The sequence below is a fragment of the Durio zibethinus genome, chromosome 1, assembly GCF_047325235.1.
Source record: "Durio zibethinus cultivar Kanyao isolate XHJ-2024 chromosome 1, ASM4732523v1, whole genome shotgun sequence".
Lineage (NCBI taxonomy): Eukaryota > Viridiplantae > Streptophyta > Magnoliopsida > Malvales > Malvaceae > Durio > Durio zibethinus.
In genome coordinates this window covers 38,358,450-38,373,226 of record NC_143162.1, presented here as the reverse complement: position 1 = coordinate 38,373,226, position 14,777 = coordinate 38,358,450, and the positions used below count along the sequence as shown (strand labels likewise).

At 37.6% G+C, this 14,777-nt stretch overlaps 3 protein-coding genes across 9 annotated transcripts; 2 read left to right on the top strand and 1 right to left on the bottom strand.

The window, feature by feature from the left end:
* The first annotated feature begins 434 nt into the window (after window positions 1-434).
* LOC111312929 (serine/threonine-protein kinase/endoribonuclease IRE1b-like) lies at window positions 435-4,619 on the top strand. Its single transcript, XM_022913686.2, has 6 exons — window positions 435-666; window positions 881-1,115; window positions 1,314-2,776; window positions 2,932-3,104; window positions 3,321-3,567; window positions 3,944-4,619. Exons 1-6 carry the CDS (start codon window positions 545-547, stop codon window positions 4,392-4,394), a joined length of 2,691 nt encoding a protein of 896 aa, XP_022769421.2. The 5' UTR covers window positions 435-544; the 3' UTR covers window positions 4,395-4,619.
* Window positions 4,620-5,997: 1,378 nt separating this feature from the next.
* LOC111312928 (glucan endo-1,3-beta-glucosidase 12-like) lies at window positions 5,998-7,767 on the top strand. Its single transcript, XM_022913685.2, has 2 exons — window positions 5,998-7,420; window positions 7,574-7,767. The coding sequence occupies exons 1-2, from the start codon at window positions 6,070-6,072 to the stop codon at window positions 7,603-7,605; spliced, it is 1,383 nt and encodes a 460-aa protein (XP_022769420.2). The 5' UTR covers window positions 5,998-6,069; the 3' UTR covers window positions 7,606-7,767.
* Window positions 7,768-8,321: 554 nt separating this feature from the next.
* Window positions 8,322-14,084, bottom strand: GLR3.3 (glutamate receptor 3.3). 7 transcript variants are annotated; one of them, XR_016326221.1, is made up of 8 exons: window positions 13,826-14,084; window positions 12,879-13,227; window positions 11,391-12,733; window positions 11,025-11,302; window positions 10,501-10,532; window positions 9,993-10,399; window positions 9,219-9,738; window positions 8,322-8,838 (listed from the first exon to the last, which is right to left on the bottom strand). XR_016326221.1 is itself a non-coding variant. In XM_089741526.1 (7 exons), the coding sequence occupies exons 2-7, from the start codon at window positions 13,141-13,143 to the stop codon at window positions 9,292-9,294; spliced, it is 2,772 nt and encodes a 923-aa protein (XP_089597652.1). In that variant the 5' UTR covers window positions 13,144-13,227; window positions 13,826-14,084; the 3' UTR covers window positions 8,990-9,291. The 7 variants fall into 7 exon arrangements, 4 of the variants coding, with proteins under 4 accessions (XP_089597652.1, XP_089597653.1, XP_089597657.1 ...); XR_016326222.1 differs by lacking the exon at window positions 13,826-14,084 and adding an exon at window positions 13,401-13,802; XR_016326220.1 differs by having other exon boundaries at window positions 12,879-13,826.
* Between the last annotated feature and the right edge of the window lie 693 nt (window positions 14,085-14,777).

The window sequence follows — 14,777 nt, the reverse complement described above, 5'->3', positions numbered from 1 at the left end:
AAGAAAACAAAAACACTTTGACTAAATACATTTATTTGATAAATAAAATTAAGTTTGAATTATTTTATTTTTAGAGTTTTAATTTTATGTTAAAATTAGAAATAATAAATTTTATGTTAACTTAAGATGATATATTTTGAAAATAACCAATTAGTATAAAAAAAAAAAAAGCATTATCATAGTTTTTCATTTTATTGTTACTTTTACAGAAAATTTTAATTGACGAAAGAAAAGAAATAGCAAATACAATCCTTTTTTTTTTTCTCCCTTTAAACCCATGACGGCACCTAGTTGGCTGGACAAGTCGTGAATATGCTGACTGGTCACAATATGATTGGCTACAGAGACCCAAGTGACAAATCCAACAATCGAGAGAGGAAGAGGTGAATGAATTGGACGTAAAATAAATAAAGTCAAGGGAACCCTAATTGACTAATACCCGTCGATCGCAAAATCTCCCAATTCGAAAACCCTAAATTCGCATTTCCAAATTACACTGAAAGATAAAAAATTTCAGCATAATTCATTTTCAATCTGACAAGAGATGAGACGATCTTTCATATTCCTTTTGCTGTTAACGATCTTATTTTCTCCATCAATACGCGGCTTCTTCTGCTCAGAGATCTCACAAGCCTCTCTTTCCAATCATTTTCTGCCGCTCCGCCCGTAAGTAGCAAAAAGCACTCTTTAACTTGCTATTCTTATTGGATTAATATATATAGGAAAAAAAAGCCGATCTTTATTTTTTTTTATTGCGAATTTTTATGAATTGTACGTTAATTGGGTTCCATCCATGTATGATGGTTGCAGCAAGCTATCTGGAGTTAGCTTAAAAGCCTAAAACCAATTCTAATCAATTGTTTTTGGTGTTTTTATTTAGTAACGATGGAATAGCTGTGGTGGTTACTCTGGACGGAACGATGCATTTAGTGGACAGAGTATCAAGGAAAGTTCACTGGTCACTTGCATCGGGTAGGCCAATTTATTCATCTTATCAGGCCTTCCATGACCGCGACAATGATAAGCTTAATGCATCTGGACCAAACACTGATTTGTATGTAGACTGTGGAGATGATTTGCAACTCTATGTCCATAGCTGGCGCCAAGGAAGATTGGTACCAAAACTCACCCTATGTCTCTTTCTTAAAGTTGCATGTCCCATACTAATTTTAGGTTTTCTTAGTCATTGATTCTGTTGTCTAATGAGTATTACTGAATTTGGCTGATCGAGTCGCATGGAGGTCTTGTGTATATACTTTTATTTCCATCTATTACAATAGTTTCTTTATTATCTCAATTTTTTTGCACTCTAGAAAAAACTTGAACTGAGCGCTGAAGAATATGTTAGAAGAACACCCTACATAGCAGAGGATGGAGGGATCACTTTGGGAGTAAAGAAGACAACTGTTTACTTTATTGATGCAAACTCTGGAAGAATAATACAAACTTATCGGTTGGATGATCCTCCCTCTACAATAGATGTTCAGAATAATGCAGGAAAAACAGTTCTGTGGGCAAAGGATGCTAAAGCACTGGTGGAGTCTAGTCCTGTTAACTCAACAACAGTTCAGCAGCTTGTCTATATAATGAGGACAGATTATGTGCTGCAGTATTATTCTCCAAACTCTGCTGAAGTATTATGGAATTTGGCATTTGCCAAAATTGATGCTGAATTTCGATGTCAAGAATCAGAGAAAAAACTTTCTGTAGACTACTTGCACGATTCTGACTTGCAATTGCCTTGTCAGATGAGGCCTGTTGTTATCCAAATTCGTGATCATAAATTATTGGAGTCTCTCCCTGTCTTTGGCTGGCTAGATGGAATAATCCCTCTGCCAGCTTTAAATCAAAACCCTCACTTGCCACCTGCTGAAATATTACCACTTCAAAATCCTCACTTGCCACCTGCTGACATATTACCACTGGCTCTTCCTAATGACAAGGCACGGCTTGCTCTGCCAGCTTCCGAGATGGAAAATCCTCTTATGCTGGATAACATTAATATAAACATCACAAGGAGGTTTCACATGGCGGGATCCAGCATACAGTCTTTCGTTGCTTTCTTTGCTACCCTGTTGACTATTATTGGCTTAGCCTTTTACCGCTTAAAACAGGATAAGGGGAGTAAGCAGGATCAGGAATTTAAATTGCAGGTAGTACATAAAAAGAAAAAACCTAAGAGATCTGGGAATAGTAAGAACAGTGCCAATAATGAAAAAAGGAAGAAACTTGTTTCAGAGGGGAATGAGGCTGGAAAAACCAACAGACTTCCATATAATGAAGGGAATGAAGGCAAATCATTGTTGACCATTACAGATCTTGTTGATGGTCGTTTAGATGGATGTAGAATTGGTAAGTTGCATGTTTACAACAAAGAAATAGCTAAAGGAAGCAATGGTACGATTGTGCTTGAGGGGATTTATGATGGCCGTCCAGTAGCTGTTAAACGTCTTGTGCAGACTCATCACGATGTGGCTTTGAAAGAGATTCAGAACCTTATTGCATCTGATCAACATCCAAATATTGTCCGCTGGTATGGTGTAGAGTTTGATCAGGATTTTATTTATCTCTCTCTAGAGCGTTGTACCTGTAACTTAAACGACCTGATCTATGTATACTCTGAATCTTTTCAAAATCAAGCAATTGACAAGGATGAAGATTCAAAACTTTTCAATGAGTATAATGTTCGATTACGTCCTGAGATGGAAAATAACAAGGATATTGAACTTTGGAAGCCTAATGGGTGTCCTTCGCCCCATTTGTTGAAACTGATGATGTAAGTTTGATACCCTTTAATATATTATCTCTCTCTCTCTCTCTCTCTCTCTCTATATATATATATATATATATATATATATATGTATGTATGTATGTATGTATCTTTGTTTGTGTGAGATTGATCAGAATTTCACATTGTTATCATTTATGTAGAGATATTGTCTCTGGGCTTGCCCATTTACATGAACTTGGCATCATACATCGAGATCTAAAGCCTCAAAATGTTTTGATAATCAAGGAGAGATCCTTATGTGCAAAGCTTTCAGACATGGGCATTAGCAAGCGCTTGATTGGGGACATGTCTTCCTTAACCCGGAGTGCTACTGGTAAGCTTATCAATCATATTTGATAGCATTTAGCAACACTTAAACCATGCACTTTTCATGTTCTTTTTTTTTTTTTTTGGCTTGAGGATTGGATGAACCTATCTAGGAAATGTTGATAATTTTGAATGATGATCCAGCTACTTTAATTTATTTTCAATATACATTGCTTGCATAAAGATTGATCGACTTAATTCTTTATATTGCTGCTATATGTAGGTTATGGAAGTTCAGGTTGGCAAGCACCTGAACACCTTCGTCAAGGACGCCAAACACGTGCTGTGGATTTATTTAGTTTAGGCTGTGTTCTATTTTTTTGCATCACTGGTGGTAAACACCCTTATGGGGATAGTATTGAACGTGATGTAAATATTGTGAATGACCGAAAGGACCTCTTCTTAGTAGAGAGTATACCAGAAGCAATGGACCTTTTCTGTCATCTCTTGGATCCCAACCCAGAAATGAGGTCATTCATCATCCTCACTCCTGAGTTTGCACCAAATTTTGATGATCATACTATTATGTATTCATTGAGGGCTTCGTACTTTAGCACAGCTCTTGTTATCCACCTGCACATACACGGTTATATTAAGTGCATTCTTAAATCTCACGGATAGAAAATGTTTCAGCTATCTTATCAGGAACTTACTTGGGCTGGTCATATGCTTATAGCCTTTGTGGGGTTACTTGTTTATTAGTTGTCTATTCTTGTGAGCTTAAAACTTGGGGTCTACACCTGTGGGTTTGTTATGTTTTAAGTATTTAATAATACGATCAAGCTAAATACTTCGTATTGTAGAAAATAGGTCTCCTCTAATTGCATTGCTTGTGATATGTTGTAGGCCAAAGGCGCAGGAAGTTTTGCAGCATCCCTTTTTTTGGAGTTCCGAGATGAGACTTTCATTTCTTCAAGAAGCTAGTGATCATGTTGAATTGGAAGACAGGAAGAGTGAATCAGAACTATTAAATGCATTAGAAAGTATTGCAGCAGTAGCTTTGGATGGGAAATGGGATGAAAAGATGGAAACTGCGTTCATTAATAACATCGGTCAGTATAGGAGATATAATTTTGAAAGTGTTCGTGACCTATTACGGGTAATAAGGAACAAGTCACATCACTACAGGGAACTTCCTCAAGACATCCAAGAATTATTGGGGCCGGTTCCTGAAGGATATGAAGGCTATTTCTCTAGTCGATTTCCAAAACTTTTGATTGAGGTTTATAAGGTACTGTATAAGCACTGCAAAGGGGAGAAATTCTTCCAGAAATATATAAAGAGCAATCTAATCTAATTGTCATTTGTTTCTATCCAGCTGGCTCATGTGCTTCTCATACAAGAATATTTACAACTTCTGTAAATAGAAATTGTATCATGTTGCAAAAATTTTATGTGTCAGTGATTAATTTATATTGTCTAAGTCTAACCATAAGTTTAATTTTGTAGTTTTGTCTTTTGTAATTTTTAAGCAGCATCTCCGAACCAGAGCAGTGAGCAATGTTGAAAATTTGGAGGTGGATGATTCCTGGTGCTAGTGGTTCCTTTGTTTACTTTAGTCGGTAGCTATTTTTTTCGTAGGATAACAATATGCATAATTACCCTATTATTGCAGGCGAGGGAAAGGACTTCTAACTTCAAAGAGTTTTAATAGTTTTAGGGTTAACTTTCAGGCAATATATATACTTATATAATTTATATAAATAGAAATATTTATATATATATATATATATATACACACACGTAGAGAGAGAGAGAGAGAGAGAGAGAGAGAGAGAGAGAATTGAGACATCAGCCTGAACATATTAAGAACTTAGTAATGGATGAATATTCAAACTCGCACATTTCCTGTGTCTGCAGAAAGATTTTGGTGGATTTTGTTGTACATTTGGGACCTTATTTCTGAAGTCATGATATCCAGTTAGGCTTACCGAGCCCTGCATTCGGTTCAAGATTTAAATTACTACTACGATCATTTTTTCACGTTCAATTAATGATAGATTTTTCTGCCAGTTATAGCAAAAGAATAAGCTGGAAGAAATTAAAGTGCAAGTCCACTCCTGGAAGACTTGGCATGGAAAGGGGTGAAGGAGTATTTTTTTTTTCTTTTTATGGAGTTAAAGAAGGGCAAGTTGTAAGAGATTCTTCTATCATATGATTTCACAGCCCGTGATGAAGCAGGTTATATACATTGGGTTAATCCGACAAACCACCATTTTATACCTTCTATTTATCATAAAACTAGAACGTATAGAAAATTGGGTGGGTGATTGATAAAATTCCACTTGGGAGAAATAAACGCAGGCTTATTTTTATTCCATTTTTTTTCCTGAGGAAAGGCTCTTTTAAAGCGTGACAGCCAAAAGTATAGAAAATTACGAGTCCGACAATTGAAGTTGCTTCAGACTTTAGAGAGATATGGAGGGGTCAAAAATTGAACTCGCCCCCCTCCCCCCCCCCCACCCCCCTTTTTCTTCTTTTGAATTTCTGTACGCTAGAAAGAAAACTCTAACTTGATCTTGAGACGCGTTTCATACCTGGAAACACATTGCTTTCTATCCTGGATATAGTTGGATCCCATTGAAGCCAAAGTACTACACTAAGCCATCATCAGCCATCAACTCGAGTGAGGACCCACTGCTTGGTGGTAGTAATATTTGGCAAAGAAAAAGTGGCAAACACATTGAAATTTGCCTACTCTTCTGTCCCCACGTAATCTGACATGGCCCAAATTTCTGTGGAGGGAGGGACATGATTTTATAAAGGGAATTAAAAAGAAACCTGCTCCAGCTATTGTATTTTTGTAATTTGAGTATTAACAAGTAATTACCAGTACGGGTAATGTAAATCATGTGAGTAATTCTTTTGAAAACAAGTGCATTTCATGCCAGTAAACGATACATATCTTCACTTCATTATAGCAACAAAATCAGTCACTCTCACTCAACACTCCCTTGATCCTTGAACCACGAATGGCTTCTCTCTGCCTCCATCATGTCCTGCCACTCTCCCTCCTCCTCTTCCTCCTCACCCCATTACCTCGCGTTTCTAGCGTTGGCATTAACTATGGAACTCTAGGAAACAACCTCCCTTCTCCCAAGAAAGTAGCCCAGCTCCTCCAATCCACGCTCATAGATAAAGTTAAAATCTATGACACCAACCCTGAAATCCTTGAAGCCTTTTCCAACACTGGTATAGACCTTATTGTTGCCGTTGAAAACTACCACGTCGCAAACATCAGCAAGGACGAGGCCGCAACGGACGAGTGGTTCGCGACTCGTGTGATGCCCTTTATACCAGCCACTTCCATTGTAGCCATTTGTGTAGGCAACGAGTATTTAACCACAGATGAACATCTGGACCCTGATGCACTGGTCCAAGCCATGCAGAACTTACATTCTGTGTTATTAAAACGCGGTCTAGACCGCAAGATCAAGGTCACCACCCCACATAGCATGGCGGTTCTTGCTTCCTCATTTCCACCCTCAGCTTCAATCTTTGCGACCAAGCTTCTTCCTACCATGAGCTCTATAGTTGGGTTCTTGGCTGATACTGGTGCACCTTTCATGGTCAATGCCTATCCTTATTTTGCTTATAGGGATAATCCCAGCACAGTTGATTTAGAGTATGCATTGCTGGGGAACTCGACAGGGGTCCATGATCCTAAAGGTTACCTGTATCATAATATGTTGGATGCGCAGATTGATGCTGTTAGGTCAGCTATCGATGCTGTTGGCTTTGGTAATCTGTCGATAGAGATTACTGTGTCAGAATCTGGGTGGCCTTCAAAAGGAGATCCCGGAGACGCTGCAGCTACTCCGGATAATGCAAAGACTTATAATACCAGGTTGATTGAACGTGCGCAGTCTAATAAAGGGACGCCCATGAAGCCCAAGGATAACATAGAGATCTTTGTGTTCTCTTTGTTTAATGAGAACAAGAAACAAGGGAGTGCCAGTGAGAGGAATTTTGGGATTTTTAATGGGGACGGGTCGAAGGTATACGATGTGGACTTGAGCTGCCAATTCTGCAGCAATGGAGGTGCATTTGAGAAGATGTCAACGAGTGGAGCTAGGGGTCCGTCAGTTTGGTGCGTGGCTAAGCCACATGCCGATGAAAAAGTGCTTCAAGCTGTGCTGAATTTTTGCTGCGGGCCTGGAGGAGTGGACTGCAGGGAAGTTTATGAAAGTGGTAAATGTTTTGAGCCTGACAAGATTCATGCTCATGCATCTTATGCCATGAATGCTTACTATCAGATGCACGGGAGGAATTATTGGAACTGTGATTTCAAGGGAACCGGACTTGTCACCTTCAGTGACCCAAGTAAGTTCATAGAAGGAATTTGAATAATTATTTAATTTTAATTTAGTAACTTTTTTATATTTAAGTTCAATTTCAAGTCGGTTTAACTCGTTTCTCTGAATTAATAATATATTTCATTTTTTTTCTTTTTCTTTTTCCTCTTTCTTGGATCAGGTTATGGAACATGCCGGTATCCTCAGCAGTGATTCACACTGGAATGACAAATTAGGCTAAATGTGGTTGACAGCTCCTTTGTACTGGTAGTGGTTGCTAGTATTGTTGATTTGAAATTCAAGCAATGTATGTGAGATAAGTTCACTATTATCTTATGAAATGAGTTCAGGTTTGGTGGCCGCTGAAAAACAAAATTGATTCAATTTCCTTCGTAAGGAAATTGAATATTTGGTCCTTTTTTTTTTACCGTACCAAAAAAGAAAGGGTCTTTTTACAGAATGATAAAGTAGACATTGGCACATGGTTAAAGTGCCAGAATTAAAGACTTTTCCAGTTGAAAAAGCTCTTCCTCTTTCTTCGGGCGGGAATCTCGGCTTGGCCTGTGGACCCATGAATCCTGTGGCTAGGTCTAGGGACTGAGAAAATGGGCCATGAATCTTGTGCCAGACCCATAGTTTCCACATACGCTTTTGTCCGGACTCCGGAGCCAAGAGTTTTTTTGTGCCTTCGGTGATCATTGGATTCGATATAACAAATGATAGCTCTTTACCATAGTCTCCGAATTCCATCATCATTAGCTCAAAAAATAATAACTTAATTAATTAAACATGCTAACCCCTTTAGTCCCTTAAGACATCAATCATCAATGGCAGGCTGATTAAACGTAATTCATTTCCTCATAGGACACCAGTGAAAGATTATCTCCGCATCTCTATAGTAGAAAACCCACATAAAAAGCTCCACTTACTTTAGCCAACAATGCTGACTCTCAGGAACCTTTCTTTCGATTCAAGAACTATAGTTAGTGACAAGCCAATACAGAATACAGCGTATTAAAGGCGCATCCCCGGGAGACCTAATAAGTCAGCAATGCTTTGCATGCAAGGCAAATTGGAGTCAACTTGGTTATGAAAAATGAAGGAATTACAGAATGTTTAGATGATAAATATGAATGAAAATGACATGTTATCTCTAGAAGTTCAACTGTGGTTGTTTTTGTCAATTACTGCGCCGAATGAAAACTCAGCTGTAAAATCCTCTGTTTGAAGAGAAATGAAGCCAGAAGCAGTTAGCTGCCGGTATGGACCGGGGAAGGAAGATGGAACTAATGAAATCCAAGTTTCACCCGCGGTATTAGTTAAATCTTCTTTTCAACTCGCATTAAGGAATATTCTCTCTCCTATTTGCATTTATCGTGTATACATATAATAATCGTTCAAAGTCTGATTTGATCATGGACTAAACCAGTGCCAATAAAAGGCCACCTGGAACATAAGAAACAGAAAGGATTAACATGGAAAGAGGAAAAGCATGCACATTTTATCCTGATTATTTACCCTAGGCATACAATGGCAAAAACAAGTTTTGAAATCCTAAGCTTGCATATGACATGAACACAGAACAAAGTTGGAGACATGTATTTAAATGTTGATAATTGAATTGCTGCAACTTATACGAGGATGGCTGGCAAAAGTATTACTAGTATACTCAATGTTGGATTTACATTATCATCTGAATAATGGAGGTGTTTGAAATTAAATCTAGTGGACAAAAATGTCCTTGTAATATATACCTACACATGTAATGCCTTGAACACTTATGAACAGTTATGGTGCTTTAAAATAGGGTTTGTAGCGTGACTCACATGAAATGGCACAGCTAGGCATCTCCAATGATCAAACTGAACTAATTGCTGGAGTTTACATTTCACCCGGTACTCATTTCTGTGTTTCTCCTCTTGGCTTCCTCCCCAACTCATCATCCCTATCATTTTCAGATAATGATTTTTCTACTTTCCTTCTCTTCTGCCCACTTTTTGATGGGTCTTCTTTCTCATCCATTAGTGACAAAAACCTCTGAAGCCGTCCAGAACGTGAACTACCGTGACTAGTTGAAGTAGAATCACGAGGAGGAATGCCGTATAATTGGCGCAATATCTGCAGAAAGTATATGAAGAGAGCAATGAAGCAAGCAATCCCACATATAAGGAACAGTCCCCAGAAGCTCGATAGATGAAGTTGGTTTGATTCTATTTCTGCACTATCTAAACTGCAAGTGCTTTGCATCAACCATTTGTCATGTATCCGCTGCAGATCACCATTCTCAGCAAGTGCTAGAATTGCAGTTGACATATCAATTGCCAAGGGAGAGTCTCGAGGAAATGCCTACGAATAAATTATGCAGCAAAGGAAGAACTCATCAGAAGGTTATGTGACTTAATTTTTGCTTATAATGGGTGGATTTGAATTTTTTTTATTTTGAATGTTATGAATTTGACTCGTCTAGTAGATAGAATCTTACCTTCAGGTGCCATGGAACAATTAAAAATGGTCAATGAAGCTAATATATATGTTATCCCAATCTTAATGATCACTTCTCAAAATGATAAAGACAAGTAACTTAAAAAATAAATACTCACGAAGCCCCAGCCACTTTTGGTAAATTCTTGACCTACAATCCTGAATGTGCATTGGCTCGAGAGAAAAAGTTCAACATATGGACGTTCATCAACCACAGCAGCAACACCTCCTTTTTCAGGACCAAGTTTGAGTGCAGAAGCATATTCTTCAGGTGATCCGAGGGGAACAAGCCTAGATCTAGATATGTTAAGTTCCTCACTTAGATAAGGTTCAGCAAAAGAACCTACTTGATATCCAATAGGCTCATCACTGGTCATCAAGCTTCCAATTCCTTTAATAGGAGAAGATAACTGCTGCACTGTGAGGATTGATGTCAGACTTGCAGTGTAACTAGAGTTTACTATCAAAACCACAAAGAGCCATATAAGTAGCACTAGACGCCCAAGGGTGCTCATAGTATTCTCTCCTGCAAAAGGAATAAAGAGGTCAGCTTAATCAAATTTATCATATACCACTTATGCATTGCCATAAGAATAACTTTTTTGTAATAGTAGGAATTTCACTTACTGTGGGCAAAAAACAGAGTTGAGAAGCTAAACCTGCAAGGATAGCAAACAAGTTGCAAATTATTTCACATCCCAGGAGACAACTGAAAGGCATGAAAGTAACTGTACCAAGACATGACAACTTGTTCTAAAGAATGAAATAAATTGGAAAGACATGCAAAAACAAACAAATAAAAAAAAATCTTACCTTAATTAAGCATTATGATAGCATGAAGGCCAGAAAAGAGTGATGCAGTTAAATTTATAGAAGAATAAGTAGTAGTTTTGCGCGCTCTCATTAGTTTTAACCACACAAAGCTCGCAGGTCATGTAATAATCCATTCTCTTTGCAGTAACATTTCGAGATTGACAGAAAAATTTTGCCTCTTGCTCTTCATTTTGCTTAAAATGATAGTACTTGACCCACCATGAACAACTCTTATACAACAAGGCCTAGATATGCTATGTAAACAGTCCTACTTTTTCAAGCATATTAATGCTGTAAATGAGTTAGGTCAGCAACACAAGAAGACTTTAGTCACTCACCATAAAATGGTTATAACTTGACGTTGAGGTGGGCCCCTAAAATCATCATTTATTCTGTGCTCCAGGATCCAAACAACTATTCCAACAACGAGAAAAAAGGAACCGGTGACGATCCACATTCGCGGACTAAATGGCTGCAAAAAAGCCCAAGCACCGGTGTTCTGTTTGTTAAATGGAGCCACAATAACCAGTCCAGATGAAACATAAGGTTGAGTAAAATCAACTATCTTTGTCCGATTTTTAACAATAGCAATGTCACCAACAACAGCATCAAAGTCCTGCAGGAATAAAATGCAACAATTAGCCAGCAGCAGAAAACAAATTTTACATAAGATGAATTAACATAGTAGTCATAGCGGTACTCACACCCGTTGTGATCATATTCACAAGCTCTGTATAGCTTGGGTTTTTACGACCATCTCCGAAGGAGATAAATTTATACGGAACAGCATATGGTAACAAATTAACAGCAGCTGTAAATACATCTATACAAAATCCCTTGAACATATCAGTTCCTCGCACTCGTGATACAAATTCCCGGTAACTGACCCTATTTGGAACACCGATTCGCAATAACTTTCCATTGTTTGGAAACACCCATCCACGAGGCTTAGACAATGTCTCTCCTGGCCAAATGACACTGTATAGTTGTTGGCTTGCACTTGAACGGTTTGGTGGCCTTGTATAAAGTGTCTCTGGAGGTACAGTGGATAAACCAGAATAGTTTGACCAGTAACCAATTCGTCGAAATCCAGTTCCAAGCACATTAATAATATCATATGCAGGAAGAATAAGAGACCTGTCTGAATTAAACTTAATAGGACCTGTCAAACCAACAAAATGACTCAGCAATATGTTCTTCAGCAAGAGCATTCCATCATCAAAAATGCTTATCGCTTCAAGATGGAGAGTACTGCCTGCCACAGAGGGTATCCTAGAATCATTAGAGAATGAGATAACCCCACCCTGGTTAAAAAAAGCATCAAGAGAATGAGCAAGCAGCCAAACTGAATCATAAGCATAAAGCCCATAAGAGTTCAACCCCGGAGAACCTCCAGTTATCTTGTTCCATCTAGAGAAAAAGGTTCTCTTTCTATCTGAATCAGGTGTGTGCTGGCGCAAAGTCAGAACTCCTTGCATTGTGTCTATGGTCTCCGAAGGCAAAGTAGAAGTAGAATCTAAAACTAATGAAAGCCAATCCGTAGCTATCCATACATAGCCATTGCCCATCATTCCAAGATAGTTTGCCACAGAGAAAACCTTAAAACCTATTATTGGATTTACATGCAGAACAATAATTCGAGATTGCATTAAAGCAACCTTAACAAGAATATCCATGATGGCACCCCGATTCACTACAGAATCTGGTTGAATACCTGCCTTGTAGGAGATCCGGCAGCGCCTCCCTGCAAGTTTATCATTCAAGGCTGACACACCATTTCGTCCCCCATCGTCATCTATAAAGATTGCAATGACCTCCTTCCAACCATAATGGTCAACAATATCAGCCACAGCAGTCATTTGATACAAATCACTCTGTGTTGTCCTAACAAAAAAAGGGAACTGAAGGGAAGAAAGAGTGGGATCTGTAGCTGCAAATGACAGTAGAGGAACTTGGAGTTCATTTGCAACATGTGATATAATATGCGCAACCGTAGAACACTGCGGACCTAATATGGCAACGACATCAGTCTCCATGTACCGCAAAGCTGTTATTCAACATATAAATTGGAGTATATAATTATTAGAATCAATTATAGACATTAATTCAAACAATATTCTCGACCATTATATACAAGAAAAACAAGAAATTACCAAAAGCAGATTAACAGAAAATAATGGATTCTAAAATACCTTCGACCATGCCAAGAAACCCACTGCAGTTGGAATTTTGCATTGTTACATTAAGTTTTGTCCCTTGGAGAATGCTTAAATTAGAGTTGACATCCTTCACAGCTTCATCAATAGCAATCTTGGCAACTCTTCCAATGGTAGAGTTAAACGTAAATATTGCTCCAATATTTACAACAGCTGGTCTTGCAGAAACATTTCTACCGTACCCAATTTGGAACACTCCTATATGAAGAAAGAGCAGGAAAGCATACCAGGCTCCGTTCATTTCAGACAACTACGAAATCAACTTGACCAGTACAAGATGTATCCACAGCTGCCTCCAATTGATTCAGAAGCTCTACAAATGAAACTGAAACCAAAAGTTTCTAAGATAAAACAATTAAAAGATTATGCAAGTACTATGTTACAGATGCAAGACCCAAAAAGCTTCTGTAGCAACAGAACTTGAAAAATTAATCAAGCTCTAATAAGGAAAAGCCATGTCTATTACAATGAAGAACAACACCATCAATTCAACCTTACCTACTAACCCGAGTGCTTCATTTGCGTTTCTATATATTGATTAAAATCTATGATAACACCTAAAAGGATTGTAGAAACAGAATGAAGGTAACAGATAAAGGAAAGAATATGAAGCAAAGGAACTAAGATGATAGTGGAAACCAGAATCAGATTCCTGGATCACATCAAACCCAATAATAAAATAGCTGAATAAACCATCGAGAATAGCACATCCATGAGGCCAAGTATTTTCTAATATTATTATTCGCCAGAAAATCGAACCTCAACAAGTAAATGCAGTAAAGTTCCATCCTTATGTCGCAAGTCAAGAAATGAAGTAAAGAAAAAAAAGCAGAGAAAAAAATAAAAAAAAAAATTACTTGGTTACTGACATAAAAGAAAAAAAAAAAAGTTGGTAGCTATAAAGCTCATATGACAGAACTCACCAGCTGAAAAGCCAAATCCAAGAATGAGAAATTGAGTACTTTCCCCAACCACCCAGCCCTGTTAAGTCATACTTACGGGAAAAAACGAAAAAGGAGAGAGAGAAGGTGCAAGGGTAAAAGGGAATGCTATTGGAATATTTTAAAAAATAAAAAAAAAGTATGAAATTAATGTAAATTGTATTTATTGGACAAATTGAATAATTTTATTCCACAAATAATTAATTTTTTTCAAAAGGCCTTCTTTCACAATAAAAGCTTCATTATATTCTATAATTATTTGATTTATATAAAGCTAAAAGAAATGGCGTAACACAGCACAAACAAAATTCTTAAAATTACCAAAAGAAAACATTCAGAACAGGAAGCTCACGTGCGATGCAGAACGGGATTTTACTACAAGCAACTTTTCAGGCTTCCATTTTGGTTAGACAAAGAGTGAGAGAAAGTATTTGTTAGGAAGTGATGCTTCCAGCTGTTGAGGATATTTTTCTATCCTGAACAGATTCTTTTCACCGAATATTACTAAATTAAAACATTACTAAACTACTTTTACTAGGATTTAACATCCTTCTCTTTTTTCTCTCCTTTAGAAAAACCAACAACCACAATAAGTGGGAATTGAAAGCAATTTTGGTCCTTTTATTCCTTAGTCGCCATAATCACCTTGATTAACTCTTAATCCACTCTCATAATCAAGTGATGCATTTTAACAGTGAATGGAGGCGCTTGACTTTCTATTCAGACGATAGAGACGCACTAAAGAGCCACGAGTTCCATGAGGATTTGAACCTTAAACCATATATATATATATATATATATATATATATATATACTTGCAAGAGTCGAGTCAAAAAGCCCTACCTCGCCACTTTGCTATAATTTTGCTTTCAAGTGATTAGAATCACTCAGTTTTTGTTCTTATTTTGAAAAATTGACAAGTTTCTTAATTGTT

Coding starts and splice junctions, on each gene's coding strand:
- LOC111312929 (XM_022913686.2), top strand. CDS start 545: ATGAGACGATCTTTCATATTCCTTTTGCTGTTAACGATCTTATTTTCT. Junction 1,116..1,313: donor GCTGGCGCCAAGGAAGATTG/GTACCAAAACTC, acceptor TTTGCACTCTAG/AAAAAACTTGAACTGAGCGC. Junction 2,777..2,931: donor CATTTGTTGAAACTGATGAT/GTAAGTTTGATA, acceptor TCATTTATGTAG/AGATATTGTCTCTGGGCTTG.
- LOC111312928 (XM_022913685.2), top strand. CDS start 6,070: ATGGCTTCTCTCTGCCTCCATCATGTCCTGCCACTCTCCCTCCTCCTC. Junction 7,421..7,573: donor TGTCACCTTCAGTGACCCAA/GTAAGTTCATAG, acceptor TTCTTGGATCAG/GTTATGGAACATGCCGGTAT.
- GLR3.3 (XM_089741526.1), bottom strand. CDS start 13,143: ATGAACGGAGCCTGGTATGCTTTCCTGCTCTTTCTTCATATAGGAGTG. Junction 12,734..12,878: donor GTTTCTTGGCATGGTCGAAG/GTATTTTAGAAT, acceptor GTTGAATAACAG/CTTTGCGGTACATGGAGACT. Junction 10,533..11,024: donor CAAGTTATAACCATTTTATG/GTGAGTGACTAA, acceptor CTATCCTTGCAG/GTTTAGCTTCTCAACTCTGT.